Below are 21453 nucleotides of genomic sequence, written 5' to 3'. Positions count from 1 at the left end.
CAGTTCCTCTGGAGGGCCAACATACAGGGCAGAGATTGAGGCTTTCCCCTGATGTTGCCTCCTGGCTCTGGGATTCAGAGGATTTGTCCTTCTGAATGTGGAGGTTCCCCTCAATCACCATGGCTAGTAGCCATTGATAGACTTATCCTCCATGAATCTATCTAATCCCCTTTTAAAGCTGTTTCTTCCTGTGGCCATCACTACATCCTCTGGTAGTGAATTCCACATATTAATCACGTTAAAACCAGCCTTGCAGAAAAATGTTGTGGCCAATTATCACCCAGTCTCTAATCTGCCTCTTCTGAGAAAAGTGATTGAGAGAGCAGTAGAGGACCAGGTCTTCTGCGGTAACTCTAGTGCTTTTCAGTCTGGTTTCAAGCTGGGCTATGGGACAGAGACAGCCCTGGTGGCCTCTGTTGAGGACATTTGTCTGAATGTAGACAGTTGTTTTTTACACTGGTAACAGGACTATACTGAAATGAAATGTTTTCAGAAAGATACTTTGGTAAAGGGATAAGGACTGTGGTATGTGTCTAGTAAGTACTGTCGGTTGCTATAAGCATGGTCTTACTATATAATTCTTCCACCATTTACCATGTCACATCAGTGCTTATGCTTTTTCCCCCAGCGTGGTTTTGGCTGTGTTTTTAGGTTTCCACAATGCAGACCTTCATTGTATTGTTTCCTGGATGTCCCATTCCTCTAAATTGTCTCACACTTTGTAATCTACCTTGAGTCTCAGTGAGAAAGGTGGACTATACATGATGTAAATAAGATACACTATACTGCAAATGATCTTAGAAGAAAAGTGAACAAAGAACACAGGAAACAGAGCAGAGGGTTCATTTCGGGGCTCTCCATGATACTGATGGTTCAGTTCCTTGCTCTGTCTTTGAGGGTGCACAGGGGCAGCAGCCCACAACATTATTGCCTTAGTGCTGGGAGACGGTTTCTGATTGCCACAGGAATGTTCACACAAGAGGCCAGGAATCCTGAAGCTGTTTCCAGGGCTGCTAGAGAAACAGGATCAGGGCATAGGAGTCGAGTGCAGTGGCAGCAGAACATAGGAACAGGGGCTATGCCATCAGTGCATGGAAACAAGACTCCTCATCCCTTTGCTCCACTGCCTTATGCATGACACTACCACCCCCCAAGGATTTTTGGTTAATGGTGTGAAAAGCGATGTGGGATCACATCCTAAGAGTTATGGTGGTAAAACTCCTTCTAAATGCCAGTGCAAACTTTCATCAGCAAGTGGATACAGGAAGATTAATTTGGAGTTTTCTAAATGGTTAAAATTTGACAGCTTTGTCCTATTTACATAACATGAGATGAGGCTTTAGCTGCAGCAGGTTGGCTATTGTGGGCTGATTGTTTCACACCTTTTTAAAAATCAGTTTCAGTCTGACTAGCGTGCTACCAAAGTTTAAACAGTACAGGGAAAAACTGAAACGAAGAAAATAACTGTCACAAAATAGTATGTGGAATAATTCCTTTGGCCAGATTTAAAAAAAAATCAATTTATAATGAGCAGAGGTACTCTCCATATTGTTTTAGAGTGAAGAAAATCTAGGGTAGAAACAGAGCACGCATTGAACGTGTAGAAAGTGAGTCACAGAAATTTTTTAACAAGGCTTTTTTCATGAGTCGATGCTTTTAAAGACTGATTCACTGATCCAAAGTGAGGGTATGACTTTCAAGTGATCCTTGGCAGGGCTTTGTAGTGTTTAGGAGGATCAAGCCTCTAAGAAAGCACTTATTTCTATTATACCCAAACCAGTACAAGAGACTCATTTTGAAAACATGAGTTACAACCCAAATGCATTTAAATCAGCATTTCCTATTTTTGATTGCCTTCAGAGGGAAGGAACTAAATCTGGCTGGGTTTTTTTGTTTTTTTTGTTGAGTTCTTATTGAAATGGGTACTGTTTTTTAATTGTTTGTTTGATTAAATTTTTTAAATTCCTTGTAATCTGCATTGGATCCATATTGGTTGAAAAACAACATATATTAAAATAGGCTAGGCTTGCAACTTATGTAACCATAATGATTGTTAGGAAGATGATGGTGCAGATACTTCTTAAGTCATAATGGTATATTTCTGTCACAAAATCTATACAAAACAGAGCTTTAGTTATGGCACCCAATCACTTTTGCAGCAGTTATTTCATATATACAACAACACAGTAAGGTACTGTCAGATGTAACTTACTACTTATTCCTTTTCAGTCAGTATGTTATGGATTTTTTAGGGTGATAGTGGTTAAAATGTTGGGCCTAGGAACTGGGAAACCCAGGTTTGAATTCCCAGTCTGCTATGGAAGCTTCTTGGGTGACTTTGGGCCAGTCACACACTCAGCCTAACCTACCTCACAGGGTTATTGTGAGGATAAAACGGAGGCCAGGATAATGATGTAAGCCATTTTGAGTTTCCACAGTGGTGAAGGTGGAATATAAATAAATAATAAATAATGTTAAAACAGTGGTCTTCAGCCCATGGGTTGGGGCTTTCACATAGGTTGCAGAGCCTTACTCCCTAAATCATGAACTCCTATAGAGTTGCCTGGGGGTGTGTGTGTCTTTTGGTAGTACATCCATTTACTATAGAATGTCATGCCTTCTGCCTCTGTATGCCTGCATGGTGAGGAGAGTAACAGGACAGAGAGAGTCACTTAGTGCCTCTGATCCTTGGCTTGTTCCTCGTTACAGCATATCTCTTTGTATACCGCTTGTGTTTCCTTTCCCCAGCTTTGTGGTCTTCTGCTCATGGTCTGGGCCTGGAAATCAGTGGTGTCATAATTGTGGCTCCCAGCTTCCTGTCACATAGCTTTAATGCCATATGCCTTCCTGTTATATACTTAGGCCCATGTACATAACCTGGAAATGTTCAACACCACTAAGCTAGACACCATTATGTGGGTTTTCTGGGAAAATTTACAATTTGATTTCCCCCCCAGAAAATTTTCCAGTGTCCTAAATAGAGCATAATATGAATTAGTGCTTTCAATTTGGAATTATATGTAGTAAACAAAATTACGTAGGAAACAAAATTTTAAAATATCCCATAATTTTATCTCTCAATGGGAACAACTACTTGAACTGAAGTATTTGATTAGGAAGAAAATCAAGTATGGTTTAAATATTATATGGAAGGTTTTTTACTGGAATAATAAAAATAATAAAAATAATGCTGTAAAATATAGACAATATAGTGTGTCTTCCCTTGCACTGTTTAAATTTAAGAAAAGAAGTGAAAGCACTAAAGTGACACCCTGTTTTTAGTACACTCAAAGAATTGTACACTATATGCCATTATGTTGTTGACCTCATTTATTTCAACAGATTTTAACTCTGACATGCCAAGGTCACTGGGTAGGGTTACCAACGTCCAGGTGGCACCTGGAGATCTCCTGCTGTTACAGTTAATCTCCAGATGACCAAGATCAGTTCCCCTGGAGAAAATTGCCACTTTGGAGGGTGGACTATATGGCATTATACTCAACCTCCCCTCTCTAAACTCTGCCCTTCCCAGGCTCCACCTCCAAAATCTCCAGGTATTTCCCAACCCACAGCTGGCAGCCGTATCACTGGGGCACCTAATCACTCACACTACTTGCTAGTTCCATATCAGACTGGTGATTACAGTATTCCACCCTGTTACAGAAGGCATCAACATGAGAACTGTAGCTTAGTTTTTGCCTGTGTAGATAAAATCAAAACAGATGAGAATAGCTTGATTTTTGTAGTTTTATACTTTTGACCCCAGTTTACTAATCACAATTCCTGAGGATAATCACCTGAGGACATGAATTACAATTTTGAAACTGCCAAGCCTTCCTAATATAATGCTGGCAATGGAATCCTTGCATTGTTGTTAATTTTATTGAACAAAATGGAAATTTTTCTGCAAAAAAATTAATCACTGAAAACGTTTACAGAAAAAAATCTGCTTTCGTACTATGATGTGTATAGTCACCCATCATTAGTCTTAATTATTGAAGTTCTATATTTTTATGGTGGCACAATCATCAATCCCTTTCTTTCCCCCCTTTTCCGGCTGTTATACACACACAGGCATGCAAACTTGGTGCCTGCTTTAATGGGTTTGTCATGCCATTTAGGTCAGAAGTTATTTTTCCCTCATGTATATTTAGATGAGGAAGTATATGGCTGCCAAAATAAATAGCAATTATTTGCATGATTTCACAGATAAAACATGTTAGTCTTTTAAACCTGCTGCAATATTTTTTCTTTTTTTGTAAGCCACTGATGGCAATCTTCAGGGATTTATGCCACTCAGTCCTGTGTGTGTTTACTCAGAATAGGAGTGTCAACTGGCAAGTTTTAAAAATGAGGAACATACTGTGAGACTGTAAGAAAGTGACATATACCACCCTTGTAATGTGTTCTTTGCAGTTATGGTGCATCTCTTTGCTACAGGTGTTTCTGATTATATAAATAATGTACAGGTAATTAGCCTAACTCAGAAGTAAATCCTGTTTTGTTCAATGAGGCTTACTGTCAAGTGTGCACAATATTGCAGTCCACTAAGATGGGTAGCAGAAAGTTACAGTACACTTATTTGCCCATGATCAAAAGTTTGTATGGCAGCATGACTACTTGTAAAACCAGTTCTTTTCAAAATATCTAATAACAAACATTGTGGCTAAGAGCTTCTAGTTGCTAGGTAATAAAGTGAAAGGGGAAGTTATCTGAAGAACTGAGCAGTGACACATGAAAGCTCATACCATGCCAAAAATGTTGTTAGTCTTTAAAGCGCTACTGGACTCTTGCTTTTTTCTGCTGCTACAGACAGACTAACATGGCTACCCATCTTGATCCATCTTTATTAACCTGTGTTTATCAAATCTTTGGGTCAGCTCCATGGCCTTCAGAGGTATGTTTGTGCTTAAAAAGATGTGGCATAAGATAACACCTGACTTTCCTCCCTTTTATCGATGCAACGAACATGAAATTAAGCAAACTTCAGAGCATGACGGAAGACAGGAGGGCCTGGCGTGATGTGGTCCATGGGGTTGCGAAGAATCAGACTCGACTGTGCAACTAAACAACAACAAAATTCCTCCCTTTAAATCTGTCATAGGATTTTCATTGGAGCAGAGTGCTGGGGAGAGCGTGTTTAACCCTGCCCCATACTCTTTTCCCAATCTAAATTACACACTCACATATACACATGAAGTGGGACTACATGAGAAAAAAGACTGGTGCTTGTCATTTTCTCTCTACTCTGGAGATAGTCGGTTTGAAGCCGTTTTTGATCCATCATAGATAGAGTAAACCGGTATAGGGCTGCCATTTCACACATGGCTTTCCCCTACGGGTAAACATCTGGATCTGAAGCGGTTTGCCATTTCAGACTGCACTGCTTTTTCCCGCCATTATTTCCCTGCGTGGGCGATCTCCAGCTTTTTTTAAAAAAACGTTCGCTTTAGAGTGCTATAGCACTATAACACAACACTCCAGGCATTCCAATGGGGTTCCTATAATGCTGTTTTGCTGTTGTGTTATAGTGCTCTAAAGTGAATGTAAAAAAAACAACAACTGGAGATCGTCCGCGCGAGCGAAAAATGGCGGGGAAAAGTGTTTGGGACCCAGGAGAAGAAACTGAAGACTACTTGGAAGTGGTTTACAGGTAAAACGGTTCAGCCTCATTTCCTGAATGGGACAGAAGCATTTGTGTGTGAAAGTAAAAATATATTCTGGTAGGGAACCAGTTCTAAAACGGTTCTGTCTGAAATGTCAGACCAGAAACCGTTCGGGCACTGTTCCTGAACCGGAATATATTGCCTGTCTGAAATTCCTCATATACAAATGAAGTGGGACTACATGAGAAAAAAGACCGGTGCTTGTCTTTTTCTCCCTACTCCGGAGATAGTAGCAACTTCGTGGGTGACTTATATGAGGAAAACAGCATAGGGGAAAGGGTTAAACACAACATTCTTTTAGTGATTTTGTTCTAACCAAATTTGGAGATGCCCCCCACAAGTTTTATTTAAAGTTTTTAAAAGTCATAAATTGGATCTGATCGTGGATACCCAGCATCACGTCTATTTCAGACCTTAGTGTCCTAACATTGTCTTCAAGAGTGAGAACTAAGTCTTTCAAGACTGAGGATATATAGTGGAAAATATATTTGGATTGCATGGATTATTCTGTTTTAATATTTAAAAAGAACAGGATAGCAATTAATTTTTAGCATGGATACTATATATGTTGAATTGCCACAGAAGTCAGTATGCATTCACAGGACACATAGAACAGCCAAAGCTTTGGCAACACCCAGTTCCTTACTATTTGCTTGTGTTCTGACTCATGGTGCGTAGAATGGGCAAGTGACAGGACCTCTGTCTTATTCAGATGGGAATAAAGTTAAAGAGCTCATTACATATGACCGGATCTTGGTTTGGTAAAAGTGGTAGGACACAGGGTGATGAGGACCTTGAAGTCAGGGGACCATGCTTGGGACTAGATGGGACACGCTAGGTGATCAGATGAAGCTTGTGGCCTATCCAGTGACTGAATATAGAATAAAGCAATGCCAGTGAAAGCTTACAATGTTGCTCCAGAATTACATTTAATATAAAATTACATATAATATAAAATAAATATTCTGGTTTATTATTATTTTTCATAGGTTGCCTGAAAAGTTGTGGTTACGGAATAATTTGAAATGTAAAGACAGAATGTAACAAAAGTTCCTGGCTATTTGACATCAATAAATTTAAGCTATTGAGGCAGTTATGATGTGCTACAAATCTGGCTACATGTCAGCTGCCAGAAACAGTAGATATCACACACAGATTTCAAATTTGACTTTTAAAATGAAGCAATGCTTGTAAAAGGATTTGGGATTTTCAAAGTGCTGAACTAATCTGTTTACTATGAAATCTAAATTCTCAAGTTACTGCATCTCCTTCTCTCTGCCAAGAGGCTTTCTTATAATGTGAAAAATTTTCAGCCATTGTTTTCTTCTGAGTTTTTCTCCCCTGAACTGTAAGATCAGGATTCATTCATTATTTATTACTTTGAGTTGGGGAAAATCACCCATATCTATTCACCTTTTAAACATGAAATGATTTTACAACTCAAAATGCCGTTTATTAGAGGATCTAGTATTGTGCCTTTATGTCATAATTAGAAATTGCCTCTGTTCTGTAGAGTCTAATCCAGGGATTATTTAAGTATATATGTTTTTAAGAACAGCTCCTATTAGAGATCTGTGGATTTATTTCCAGTTTATGCTGTTTTTATTATATGGCTTCAATTTTACTTGGGAGGGTGGTCTACTTCCTGAAAGAAAATAAATAATTTTAGAATATTGTTAATGGATTTAATGCAAAAGTTTATTGTTTTGATATTTTGACAATTATAAATATATTAAAATCACGGCTTCTAAAAACAATTAAAAATCTTTTTATGTGCTACTGTGCACCACAAAAATAAACCCCTTCAAAACCGACCACTTATGATGAGCGGGGGGGGGGGGGGGAATGGAATAATCTTTAGGACACACAAAGGCCTAGTTTTGAAGGCCTTTCTCTTTTGATGAAATGTACTTTTCTGGAACATAGAAACAAGAGAAAGCACATCAAATGAGGCCTTCATGTGCCAAAATACTAAAGGCTACAAAAGCTTAACTTTGAAGGGATTTTGTTGTTCTTTCTGTATTTCCCCGTTCTTAGTAGCCCTAATAGTAAATTAATCTGGGTAAAGAAAGGCTGGCACCTTCTCTCTCTCTTTGCATATCTTTTTTTTTTCCCCTTCCAGGGCTAATAACAGAATGAGGCATTTGGTTACAATCAAGAAAAGTGCTTGAGTGGGATCCCTTTTTATATCCCTTTTTTACCTTGCCTGTATCCTGATTCCAGTCCAAACTGAGGCCCTGTATGGCTACAATTCCATTTAAAAACTGAAAAGATCTAGTCATGGGTCTCTTACAGTACACTCCTAAAAGGAGTTAGACCCTTAAGAACATAAGAGAACAAGGAGGAGGAAGAGGAGATTGGATTTATACCCCGCCCGTCACATGGAGTCTCAGAGTGGCTTACAAACTCCTTTCCGTTCCCTCCCTACAACAGACACCCTGTGAGGTAGGTGGGGCTGAGAGAGCTCTGAGAGAACTGGTCTTGAGAGAACAGCTCTGATAGAACTATGGCTTCACTAAGGTCATCCAGCAGCTGCAAGTGGAGGAGTGGGGAATCAAACCCGGTCCTCCCAGATTAGAGTTCGTGCACTTAACCACTACACCAAACTGGCCGTGTTGGATCAGACCAGTGGCCCATCCAGTCCAACAATCTGTCACACAGTGGCCAAAACCCAGGTGCCATCAGGAGCAATACTCCCTCTAGGCTGTGGAGTCTTGTGAGCAAAAATTCTACTTTGAGAGCTCCTGACATTAAAGTTGTGAGCGAGCGATCTGGCTACTGCATAAATTAGTTTGCTCTGGAGCCATCCTTCCTGAGCTAGGACAAAAATGTGTGAGCCAGAGGCTAAAAAACTGTGAGCTAGCTCACACTAGCTCAGCTCTTAGAGGGAACACTTGTCAAGGTCCACCAGTGGGGCCAGAACTCCAGAAGCCCTCCCACTGTGGCCCCTCAAGCACCAAGAATACAGAGGATAACTGCCCCAGACATAGGTCAATTTCAGACAGCCTATGTATTCCGTTTCAGGAACTGGTCACTAATGTTTTTTTCCTGTCATTTCAGACAGACTGAAACTGGTCCCTGACGGAATATATTTACCTGTTCAGACAAACACACTTCTGTCCCATTCAGGAAGCGTGCCTGATGCGTTTTTGACTCAAACTGCTTTCCTCCAGTCTTCAATCCTTTCTACCAGTTCTGAAGTGCTATGGGGTGCTGTATAAAATGCCCCGTAGTGCTTACTGCGATGACAGTACTTTTCACACCCTTTTTCTCCCTGTGCGCGATCGTCCTCCTTTTTTTTTAATGTTCTATTGGAAGTGCTATGGCGCTGAAGCAGGACTACAAATCAGCGCCATAGCAACCCCATTGAGATGCCTGGACTCCATTTAAATACACTGACATTCACTACTGCTGTGCCCTGGAAACAAGTACCTGATTGGACAGCATGTTTAAGTTGGAGATCAGGGGCATAAGTGAATGGTGAGACAGATATTTGGTTGATTTTTAAAAAGTTTGCTTGAGAGGAAGTGTAGACTCAGGCACACACACACTCACACTCCAGTTTGTGGGAGTTAAGGAAGGAAGGACAACTTCCTGGGTTTCAAAACTGTCTGGTCCCCCCCCCCCATGAACATAAGAACATAAGAGATGCCAATGTTGGATCAGGCCAAAGGCCCATCCAGTCCAACACACTGTATCACACAGTGGCCAGAAATACCAGTGCCATCAGGAGGTCCACCAGTAGGGCCAGGACATTAGAAGCCCTCCCACTGATGACCCCCCCAAGCACCAAGATGACAGAGCATCACTTGCCCCAGAGCCCCTAGCTATATCTTGTGTCTAATAGCCACTGATGGACCTCTGCTCCATATGCTTATCTAATTCCCTTTTGAAGCCGTCCATGCTTGTAGCACCCACCACTTCCTGTGGCAGTGAATTCCAAGTGTTTGAACTCTATATCCAGTGACCTCCTTGTTTCCAGGGGACAGCAGTAGTGAATGTCAGTGTATCTAAATGGAGTCCAGGCATCTCAATGGGGTCACTATGGTGCTCGTTTGTAGTCCTGCTTCAGCACCATAGCAGTCCCAATAGAATATTTTTTAAAAAACCCTCTCAGGGAGATTGTGCGCGTGGGGGGGGGGGATGGTGGGAAAAGAAAGCGGCGCAGTTTGAAATGACACACCGCTTCAGAGATGGCTCCTTACCGGAAGGGAAAGGCTGTTTGAAACAGCCGACCCTGTACTGGTTTATTCCATGACGATACAATAATGGTTTTAAAAGGGTAATGTGAAATTCCAAATAGTGTTCCATCGGTACGTTGTGGCTACTGATGGATCTCTGCTCCATATGTTTATCCAGTTCCCTCTGGAAGCTGTCTATACTTGTAGCTGCCACCACCTCCTGTGACAGTGAATTCCATGTGTTAATCACTCTTTGGGTGAAGAAGTGCTTCCTTTTATCTTTCTAAGCCTACTGCTCATTTATTTCATTGAGTGCCTATGAGTTCTTGTATTGTGAGAAAGGGAGAAAAGTACTTCTTTCTCTATGTTCTCTATCCCATGTATAATATTGTAAACCTCTATCATGTCACCCCTCAGTCATCATTTCTCCAAGCTAAAAAGCCCTAACTTCTTTAACCAAGATCTCTCCCCTGGTCAGTTACGGCCAGTTTGGACCCCATCAACATACATAGTTAGGATTTTTGGTTCCAATGTGCATTAACTTGCACTTGCCCACATTGAAGCTCATTGGCCATGTGGATGCCCACTCGCCCAGCCTCAACAGATCCCTCCGGAGTGCCACACAGTCCTCCCTGGTTCTCACTGACCTGAACAACTTAGTGTCACCCTCCAAGTTAGCTATTTAGTGGCACCTGCGAACTTTAGCCTCACTTCTAAATCAATTTAAGTCAATTGGCTTAGAAGGGTGTAATTTTTAGGACTGCATCAATATATTTCTTGAAATAAAAAACCAGCCATGGGCCCCTGATTTTAATCACAGCCATTATGTGTGTTTGGTTGGGGGGAGAATTTACCCTGCTGTTTTTGTATTAGAAATTGGCTCCTTTGAGCAGTAGTTCTCCTGCTCAAGTAAGAAGAGAGTTTCAACTTCTCTATATATCTAATAGTGACATGCGGCCCCCATCTGCAGATACTTAAATATTGCAGATTGGGACTACACCGACGCTAAATGAATTTTTCTGCAAACTTGGCTGGCAGAGGAGATCAGGAGAGGCTCCAGGTTCAGCCACACTGGTGGAGCACTCTGGGAGCCATTCCCTGTCAGGCTGTGTGGTGGAGGACTCCAGGAGAGTCTCCGGGGCCGGACACAGTGGAGGAGGATGCCATGAGCCTTGGAATGGCTCCCAGGTACTGTCACTGTTGTTGCATGTGGGTGGTGGGGCCTGGAGTTGCAATGGCAGGGGCGAGAGGTGGGATCCCTCCCCCCTGTGAGTCTTGCAGGCCTCCCACTTGTTTCCGTCTAATTCACTGGATGTTTGCCTTCTAGACCAGAGCTTCTCCCCAGAAGGCACTGAATGACTACCATATATTTGTAGGGAGGGGTTGAGGACAGATTATTTGATGCTAAAGAAAGAACAGATGTTCTCTGGTTGCTATATTAACTCCTGGTTCATTGTTGTATGCCTTGCGTGTCTGGAGTCATTACATAGCAGTTATTCAGTGAAATTTGGTTGTGATCTTTATTTTCTTACTCTATTTCTGGATTTTGTTTTTAAAGCTCCTTGACATTAGTTGCTGTAGATTTTCCAGGTTGTGTGGCCGTGGTCTTGGCATTGTAGAACCGTGACACAGAGAGTACTCCATCGTTCTGTGTTATACCTCTGAGGATGCCAGTCACAGTTACTGACGAAACGTCAGGTTCTACAATGCCAAGACCACGGCCACACAACCCGGAAAATCTACAGCAACTCGTGAACTCCGGCCGTGAAAGCCTTCGACAACTCCTTGACATTGTTGGCCAGCAGCTGCTTTGGGTTGATTTCAGTGCCATGAAGAGGGAATAACCAAAATATTAATGGCAGTTAGAGAATATTTTGGTTATTTGCCCCAACAGTATAATGAATTCCTAACTAGTTAAGTACCTGATTTATTAAATACAGCAGTAGATGGCAATGTATTACTGTCAAGCAGTTGACCAAATCATGCTGCTTGTGGGTTGGTGACAGATGCCATATACCAGGGTTAGAAGGCTGCTCTGGATTAATTGTACCTGACACATTTGTTCTTCTCAAGCTGAGTCACCATCCTGCACAGGTGCTTCACTCAGCAGTAGCAGCCTTCGCAGCTGGCAGTCACCACAGTGAGCTAGGAATAAACAATGTTTTTCAAGCGCTTGGATTAATTAGGGTAAGCTTTAGAAATGGATGCACATTTGTAAATGATGCATCCCAATTCCCAATTCCATATTTTGTGGGCAGATTAAACATTGCTAATTAACAGCTTCATCTAAAGAAGGTGGGGAAACCATATTCCTGCTTCAAAGAAATACCCAATTCCATATTTTGTGGGCTGATTAAACATTGCTAATTAACAGCTTCATATTAACATATAAGTGTTATTTTTGTACCTTGTAGGAAGGTTAACTAAGAGCAGGGCCCTCTTGTTATACATTGTGAGTCATTAGCATCTTCTAGAGCCATTTCATACTTTCCCAATACAGTTAGCTTTTTAATCAGAGAGAAAAAAAATCTTTTTAATGTATTTGCTTTTAAGTGTTACACTTAAGTGTTATACTTAAGTGTTACACCTCAGGCCAGAGCAGACTCCAAGGTGACATAAACAGTTTGTCATATAATTTTAAAGTTGTTTGGAGGTAATAAAAATACTGTACAATAACAAAAGGAGCTGCGGTGGCTCAAGTGGTTAAGACGCTGAACTGCAGGCTGTGGAAGGTCAGTAGTTCAGCAGTTCGAGACCCAGGTGCCGCATGATGGAGTGAGCTCCCATCTCTAGTTCCAGCTCCTGCCATCCTAGCAGTTCGAAAGCAAGAAATTGCAAGTAGATAAATAGGTACCACTTTGGTGGGAAGGTAACAGCGTTCCGTGTGCCTTGGTGTTTAGTCATGCCGACCACATGACCACGGAAACGTCTTTGGACAGCGCTGGCTCTTCGGCTTTGAAACGGAGATGAACACCGCAACCCTAGAGTCGGATTCGACTGGCTTTTGAGCAAGGGAACCTTTACCTTTACAATAACAATAATCAGCATTTGTATAGCACTTTCAAGTGCTCATTGTCGGGGGGCTGCAGCATGGCTCAGTACAGAAGCAATATGGCTGTTCTAAACAGAAAATTAAATCTTAAAGTATATTGGAGGGGTAGGTGGATGCTAGAATAGCCGGTATGTGAAGAGAATGGCAGGTAAAGATCTTTATAGATGTGAATGGCTGCTGTAATCCAAGTGCAGGCTCTGCACAGATTTATTCCAATGCAATAAAACAATTATGCAGGGTGCTCCTATGTGTATTTGTGCCAAGTCATAATAAAGGACTTGCAGCAACCAGTATTTTGGGCTGTAAAAACTTTAGGGATTATTAATTGACATGTCCATTATTAGTAATGTTAAATCGTATAGTTTCTGTTATGCAACTGGATTTATGCTGGCTGTTTGTTGATCTCTTGCTTTGAATTTTGACATAGTTGTGAAAGATTGCCTCTGTACATTAACTCGTGACAATTTCATTCCTCATATCTGTTCTTTTCCATCCCTTTGTGGAAACAGGCTCACACTGGCTTACAAATTGTGTGCATCAGTGCTTAGTTCTTGTGGCCCTTTCTTACATGCCCAGGGAAATGCTGATCGCCGCTTTGGGGTCAGGAAGCAATTTTTCTTCAGGCCAGTTTGGCTGGAAATCCTGGAGGTTTTTTGTCATCTTCTGGGTGTGGATCAGTGGTCACTGGGGGTGGGGGGGAGGTATTTGTGAATTTCCTGCATTGTGCAGGGGGTTGGACTAGATGACCCTGGCGGTCCCTTCCAACTCTATGATTTTATTATTTCTTTACAGAGTATTGCTCATTCTGTGGAATAGCTTTCCCAAGAATGTCAGGAAGGCACCCTTGCTCCTTGTCTCTGGTTTCGTTCAGACGGTCACCTAATCCCGCCATTAGCCGGGATCTAATTTGATCCTGATCTTTTTAATCCATCGTTGTACGACCAGACAGCCCCCCCCCCAGTGAATCGTCTTACCACGTGCTGCCTCCGCTGTGGATTGTCTAGACGGCGTCCACTGAATGAGATGCGCGCGGTGGCTTTTTTTAAAAAAACAAAAGTTTGTTTATCTGCACATGCGCAGAATCGAGATTTTTAAAAAATGGTACCCGTTCAGGATGGTCTGACGACAGACCATCCCAAATGGGCGCCATTTTTAAATTGTGCACTGGAACAATCAGATGGGGAAAGTCTGCGATTGGCCCGTTGGGAACCAAAAACTCCAGATTTTAACTAGTACCTTTTTAGTATGGCTCCAAAGCACGACAAAATGGAATGCTCACGGAAGACGGATGTTTCCCAGATGTTGATCTAAAGAGCCATCTGATTGGACTCTCTAAATAGCATTTCAAAGTTGACTTCTTCAAAAGGATCTTATTGTAACTGTGGGGTATTGGGTGTTTAAAGCAAGCAGTATTCTTTCTTTTATTTGTTACTTGTGTTGGGTCCTCATACTAGGGAGAATGGCAGCATATGGTAATACAGTAAGCTTGCTGAAGCTAAGCAGGTTTGTGTCTGGTCAGTGCTTGGATAAGACCATACCTGTATTGACTTCTAGGATGGAAGATATAAATAAATGGAATATAAATAAGTGGGCTTCCCCTCTTCCCCAGTAATAACATTTTGGTGTGCATTTCTGGCTGCCGGGGCAGGGGGGTAGGAAAATCTTTCTGTGGGCAGAAGAATTTGCACACGCAGACATACTAGTGTGGATCTAAGTCCATGGCATCATAGCAGAGGCAAGATTCAAACTGGAGACTTCCTGACTTTTCTCAGTCTCTGTGCTGCACCAGCTCTGCTTCTTTCCAAACCCACCCAAGAGCACTTCTGTCTTTCTTGTAAATGTGGTTGTTTATTGATTTAGCTGTGCCAGGTTGCTGCTGTCAACTGGAATAGCTTGTTAATAGCAGCCTCACCCTGATTCAGTTTTTTTTTAAATTACTTGTTGCCTAGCAGGCAGATAAATCAATAAAACAGTAAATTGGGAATTTTCCTGAATCCCTCAAGGTGCTTCTCAAAGCCTCAACTTTGGTTTTGCCTTCATGGTTCATTAGTTTTTATTGAGCAGAAATTATACCCTTTGCTTAGATTTGTTTTGTAATATTACATAGTCAAGTTTAAAATTACTATATTTGAAAGAGCCTGTATTAACTATTTATCTTGCAATAATTTTGCTGTTTGCAATTCTGATGCCCAGAAAGAGCTCTAATAAAGGTTAATAGTTTTTGACAATTTGTTTACATTCTTGAGTATTCATATATGCATGCTTTTAGGGAGTAAACCAAATAAATAATTTGATTTTTGTTGTGGTAAAGGCTGTACTGAAGGAATTAGAACCAATTTTCTGAGTAAAGGGCTTGTTTCATTGCATTCTCAGATTCCAGGTTTAAGGGGGGAAATCTGGAGTTTATGGGGAGTACCATGTTTTTGTTAGGCAATACGTACTGTTGTAGTCCCAGAATGTAGAAACCAGGGAAATGATGTTTCTCCTGGCCTAGAGATTAAGCATTGGGAAAGTCTTTTGCTAAATTTAATTTTTGCTGTTACTTTAACCAAAGTATCTGGGATAGGGTCATTAAAAAGTTGGCGACCCTACATATATGTAGGATCATTTAGTTAAGGCTATATGGCATCTTTAGAACAATATTCCAAAAGGATTGCATGCTTCAAGCCTCAGACCTGCTATGTATAAGAACATTCTGACTAACATCCTAAGAATTCATTATGGATGCAAGAATCAATCAGCAGGAGGGCTTTGCAGTGTGTGTTGGGTCATAAATTATAATGAACAATAGTAAATGTGAATGGCAGACATTTTTCTCGCACACATTATAGCATACCAGTCAGGTGTGTCTAAGTAAGTGGAAAGCACAGAGCACTATTAGTCAATTTAGATTTCAGAATCCGATCCTTTTTATCCAGCATGCTTAAAGGAATAGCTGGAGTCACAATAACTCCGTAACTGCCTTCTCCCCAGTTTCCTATCCACAACTAGTATGCTTTCTTCCATACTGTGTTGCTAATTAGACATCCACATTGCAATGGTATAATGGTTCATCCTGAGTTGACACTGCATGCTGAGCTCATATATAATGCAATTTTAGCAGGAAAAGCAAGAGCTGGTATCATTCTCTCCCCCTTAGTCATTTCTGTTTTGGGCAAAAGAGAACATACGATACTGCAGCTGATATTACTTAACACATGCATATAACAGAAATATATTCAATACTGCATTTGTCAAGGTCATTATTTTTAAAAAATACATCTTCATTTTTGCTTTTTCAAGTCTAATTTCTCTTATTGTCGAGTATCTAACCTGAACAATTTGGTCTTTGCCTACTATCAGTCTTTGGCCTTTCTTGCAAATCCTAATATCAAGAGTTTCCTTCATATAATCAATACTTAAAGCATATCTACTAGGAAAATATTAGAGTGCTCTGAGTTGTTGTTGCAAAGTGACAGAAATTCTTTCCCCTAGAGACTCACCAAAGTCTATATGTGCACATTCAATAAATATTCTGAACTGTTTGTATAGCTGAACTGTTTGTATAAATTGGACGTTTTCAAGCGGAGGCTGAACGAACATTTTTTGGGTATGTTGTAGAGCTATCTTTCGTCTATACGCCTGCAGAGTGCAGGGGGTTGGACTAGATGACCTGCAAGGTCCCTTCCAACTCTAACATTCTATGATTCTGAAGACCCAGATCTGATGATAGCCCTTAATACTGTGACTATCCTCTTCCTGTTTTGTTGCTGCCAATATTGCAGCTTGCCAAGATTTGGCTTTATCCCTACCCGTTACAGAACTTAAATTGTAAAATCCATGTTTCCCTCAACAGTGCTTTTACCCATTGAGCTGTTGGGGGAGTTAACATGGATGCCTTCTGTGAATTCTAGTGTCTCTTCTCTTGTTGCTTGTTTTGGCATCTCTTTTCCCTTGCCTTTCAAGGACTGGAATTTCATCTCCTTCTAAGGGCATCATTCTCTCAGTGGGGCAGGAATCCTTGCTGGTGAGGATTCATGGGTTTTCTCTGGTGCTTCCTCTCTCAATCCTTAGAGAAGGTGAGATACCATGTTAGGACTGCCCAGTCTTTCTTCCCTTTGTGTTCACTTGTTTAAACGGTATGTATTCAAGGAAAGGGATTCAAACCCCTATCTTGCTTGTATAAGAAAGTCTCATGCTCCTATAAGAATAGAACAGAACAGTTGTTCTGTAAACCCCTGAACAGCATTATGTGAGGGGTGGGTGTGATTTCTTTTTTTAAGATTTCATAAACTTTATTGAAGTTCAAACAATACATCGATAAATCATAGCGCACATTCGTGTAGTTAACCTCATTCATTAATCACAAGTACAATAGACGACGCTGAGTTGGTAGAGCAGCAGTAATACGCCATCTTGTGTAAGATCACCTCGGAACATCCAGAGCACTTATTAATAATAATGTCATTATACTGTAGAATAATTTTAAATGGTTTTAAATATGTTTTATATGTTGGCTTATGCCTGATTGTAAGCCGCCCTGAGCCCGCGCAGCAGGGAGGGAGGGCTATAAATTGAATCTATAAATAAAAATAAATTAATAAATAAATGTACAGCTCCCTATTCAAGATAAGCATGTGCTAGCTTTTAAACTCATGTGGTTCAATCAGGCATTATGTTTGTTAGGTTGGACTAGATAGCCTGCAAGGTCCCTTCCAACAAGGTCCCCCTTTGAAAGAAGACCATGATTACTATTCCACTATTGTACTTATGTGAGATGTCGATAATGCCAGAGAATTCCACGATCAAACACGAAACAGTAAGAATGAAAGAGAAGACGAGATCCAGCGTGAAAGACCAAAGTGCGATACAAAGGATTGTGTGGTGTGATTTCTTAACAGCTGATTTCATCCATGGAATACTGTTTCTGTAGGGGTCCAGATCTGGGGTGGCTACTAGAGCCAACCACAGAATTGCCATTCCTGTCCAATCTGCTCTCTTTACTGGAGAGCAAAAAGGGGCGGGGTGAGAGAAAGGCTGGAAAGGAAATGTGTCATCCCTGTAGGGCAGAATAAAATATGCCGAACTATCAAAATTTAAGAAGATTTAGACAACTTAGCATCAATGCTCGCTCTAAGCTGTGGAATCTTGTGAGCAAAAATTCTATTTTGTGAGCTACTAGCATTAAAATTGTGAGTGAGCGATTTGGCTACTGCATAAATTAGTTTACTCTGGAGCCATCCTTCCTGAGCTAAGACATAACTCTGTGAGCTGGAGGCTAAAAAACTGAGCTAGCCCACACTAACTCAACTTAGAGGGAACACTGCTTAGCATGCTTTATTTTGATGCACAGAAAAGCAGAACTGAACAATCTTATTATTGGGTTCCCTAAGAAGTCATGCCATAAATTAGATTTAATGTGCTTATGAGTGAAATTGATACTTGGCCGACTGGCAGAGTAAGAAAAGTTTCAAAGATGTGTTGAAATTAGTCAAAGGTGGTGTTGATTTTTTTTTTTGCTTTCCAGAACAACCCAAAAACAAAATTATAATACAAAATGAAGAACATAAAAATAGCATAAGAGTACCCATAAAATGTACTAGACCAGACGCAGACCATAATCAGCTAAGAAGATGAAATTCCTCACTTAAAAGACTGGGTAAAATAAATGTTTTTGCCTGGTACCTATAACACATTATAGTAGGCCCCATGTGAGCCTCAGGGAGGGGGGGTGCATTTCAAAGACAAGGTGCTACCATTAGACATCCCTTGTCCCTAGTTGCCATTCATCTCACTTCTGAAGGCAAGGGCACAGAGAATAGGGATTGGGAGGCAGATCTTAACTGGTGGGCTGTTTTTATTCCATTAAACGTGATCTAGATATTGATATAAAATGTGGGTGATGTATGGTAAATCCATAAATGCCATGAAATCACATAATCAGTCATTATTGACTTAATTCGGCCCTGTGGCAGAAGAGAAAGACTGAGAGGCTGTTCTCTGGTGTAAAACAAAACAGAAATCCAGTGGCACCTTAAAGAGTAACAACATTTTATCTAACATGGATCTTTGTGAGAGCTGGTGTGTGTATTTTTAATCTGAATTTTATTTCCTGGGTGCGGCTGTTTTTTCTAAGTCCCACATTTTTTTTTCTTGTTACAGGTTATGGTCACACTGTGCCTTTGTCAGATGGAGGAAAAGCGTTCTGTATCATCTACTCTGTCATTGGAATCCCTTTCACGCTTCTTTTCCTGACAGCAGTGGTGCAGCGCATTATAGTGTACGTCACCCGGAGGCCTGTGCTGTACTTCCACATTCGCTGGGGTTTCTCAAAGCAGATTGTTGCCATCATCCATGCAGTGTTTCTGGGCTTCGTTACCATTTCGTGCTTTTTCTTTATCCCAGCAGCAGTATTTTCTGTCCTTGAGGATGACTGGAACTTCCTAGAATCTTTTTACTTTTGCTTCATTTCTCTGAGCACCATTGGTCTTGGTGACTATGTTCCAGGAGAAGGTTACAACCAGAAATTCAGAGAGCTGTACAAAATAGGAATTACATGTGAGTAAAATGTATCAATACGAATAACAGATAACTGACTGATAATTTTTCAGAGCTCTGTTGTATGCTCCTCTGTCTTTGTAACACTTGATTCATAGAGCAACGAATAAAGAAACATCCAAAAGTAATTTGGATGTTAAAATGGAAAGTAATTGCTTTTAAATATGTATAAAACATGAAGTTAATATGTATTTCACTGTAATGGCTGGGATTCCATCAGACGTCTCTGCTGACAGTAAAAGGGTGGGGGGATTTTTGCCAATTCCCCCCTCTTGCTACAAACCTCCAATCAACTCCTCATACCATTCCTGAGGGTCCCCCCTGTTTCCCAGGAGCTGCACAGGGGTCGTTTTGAGATGCAGGGAAAAGTGGGAGGAAAGAAAAGTCCTGTTCCACTGATGGGAGCACCTCTTCCATTAGCATTTTACCAGTTGAAATCCTCACCAATGTTCCAAAATCATAGTTGCTTTGGCAATTATGTCTAAATGTCATAGATCTGAGTCCCAAGTAAATACTACTTGAGTTAGTAATTTCTGGACCAGATCCTTAGTAGATGCTTCAAGGACCATGTGCCATTCCATGTAGCTAATCCAATCAATGCATAAGTGAATCTGCAGTATATCTCTGTAGTTTAGGAATACCAGTGGTGGCTATTAGCTTACATGCATTTTAACAGGATCATACAAATTATCAGAAAACAGATCTATTAGCAGCTATTAGCCATGATAACTGAATATTCAATGCAGTTTGCCCCAGAATACCTGATGCTGATGGACCATCATGGGAGTTTCCCAGGGGAATCAGATTGTCCATTGTGAGAAGTAGGACGCTGAACTAGATAGCTTTTCTTAAGGTTTAACCTTTAGCCAAAGGCATCACACAAAGGCACCTGCCAACCTAGCAGTTCGAAAGCAAGAAATTGCAAGTAGATAAATAGGTACCACTTCAGTGGGAAGGTAACAGCGTTCCGTGCGCCTTGGTGTTTAGTCATGCCGGCCACATGACCACGGAGATGTCTTTGCACAGCGCTGGCTCTTCGGCTTTGAAACCCTAGAGTCGGATTCGACTGGCTTTCGAGCAAGGGAACCTTTACCTTTACCTTTTACCACACATACAGAACACTTCTTTTCCTGTACCTGCCTCCAGGAAATAGGCTGGCATCCCATGCACCCAAAACAGCCATGTTTCGAAAGTATTTCTGGCTCTTTGTTAACTCCCTTATTGTGCTCCATGCTCATAGCTAAGAAGCACCTTCCATCTCCACCACCTCCACCACATGCAATTCTGGCATTTAGCAACTTTTAGCAATAGAGCCTCTAATCCTGCCTCCTGCTTTGCAACAAGAACCTGGCTTCCTTTGCCAGCATCTGCCTTCTTCTAAAGGGCCAGACTATACATTACATGGAAATGTGCAGGGGTCATTTGGGGCTGGAGCATTGCCCCGGCAGCCCTGCCCCCACGCTCCTTTTTTCTAGAGTCGCACCGCAGCCACGGCGCAATCTTTCCATTATATTATATGGGGCCATAGAATATAATGGAAAGATCATGCCACCACTGCGGCGCAACTCCATAGAGAAGGGGTTTAAAGTTTAGGAAGGCAGTTTAAAGACTCTGTGGAGTCGTGTATATTCTATGGCCCCGTAGAATATAATGGAAACATTGCACCGCAGTGGCGGCATGACTCCAGGTCTGTGGAGAGGCCGTGGGGCCCCTCTAGGAGCCTTTCTCAGCTCGCCTGCTTGGGCAGGTGAGCCGATGAAGGCATGGGGAGGCATTTAAATGTCTCCCCACTTTCTCCCTGGCTCACCCACCAGGCAAGCGAACCAGGAGAGGGCGGACAAGCTGACGAAGGCACGGGGAGGCATTTAAATGCCTCTCCACTCTCTCCAAGGCCCTTCCTGGCTCACCCGCCAGGCAGGCAAGCCAGGAGGGGGGGGGGCAGAAGCAGGCCAGCTGGGGAAGCAAAAAAAGGGGGGAAGTCTCCCCCTCCCTTCCCTTCCCTTCCCTTCCCCAGCTG

General features: G+C 41.5%; 1 protein-coding gene across 1 annotated transcript in view; it reads left to right on the top strand.

Annotated features, from left to right (window-relative positions):
- Nucleotides 1-21453, top strand: part of KCNK1 (potassium channel, two pore domain subfamily K, member 1) — a 30546-nt gene that overhangs the window by 6622 nt on the left and 2471 nt on the right. The window contains exon 2 of the mRNA XM_015419788.1: nucleotides 19041-19436. Coding sequence (XP_015275274.1) covers nucleotides 19041-19436 — 396 coding nt within the window. The remainder of the gene's footprint in view (nucleotides 1-19040; nucleotides 19437-21453) is intronic.

This window comes from Gekko japonicus, unplaced genomic scaffold, assembly GCF_001447785.1.
Source record: "Gekko japonicus isolate JY-2015 unplaced genomic scaffold, Gekko_japonicus_V1.1 scaffold2132, whole genome shotgun sequence".
Taxonomy (NCBI): Eukaryota; Metazoa; Chordata; class Lepidosauria; order Squamata; family Gekkonidae; genus Gekko; species Gekko japonicus.
Note: the sequence above shows the minus strand (reverse complement) of the source record. Positions and strands in the feature narration are given on the sequence as shown.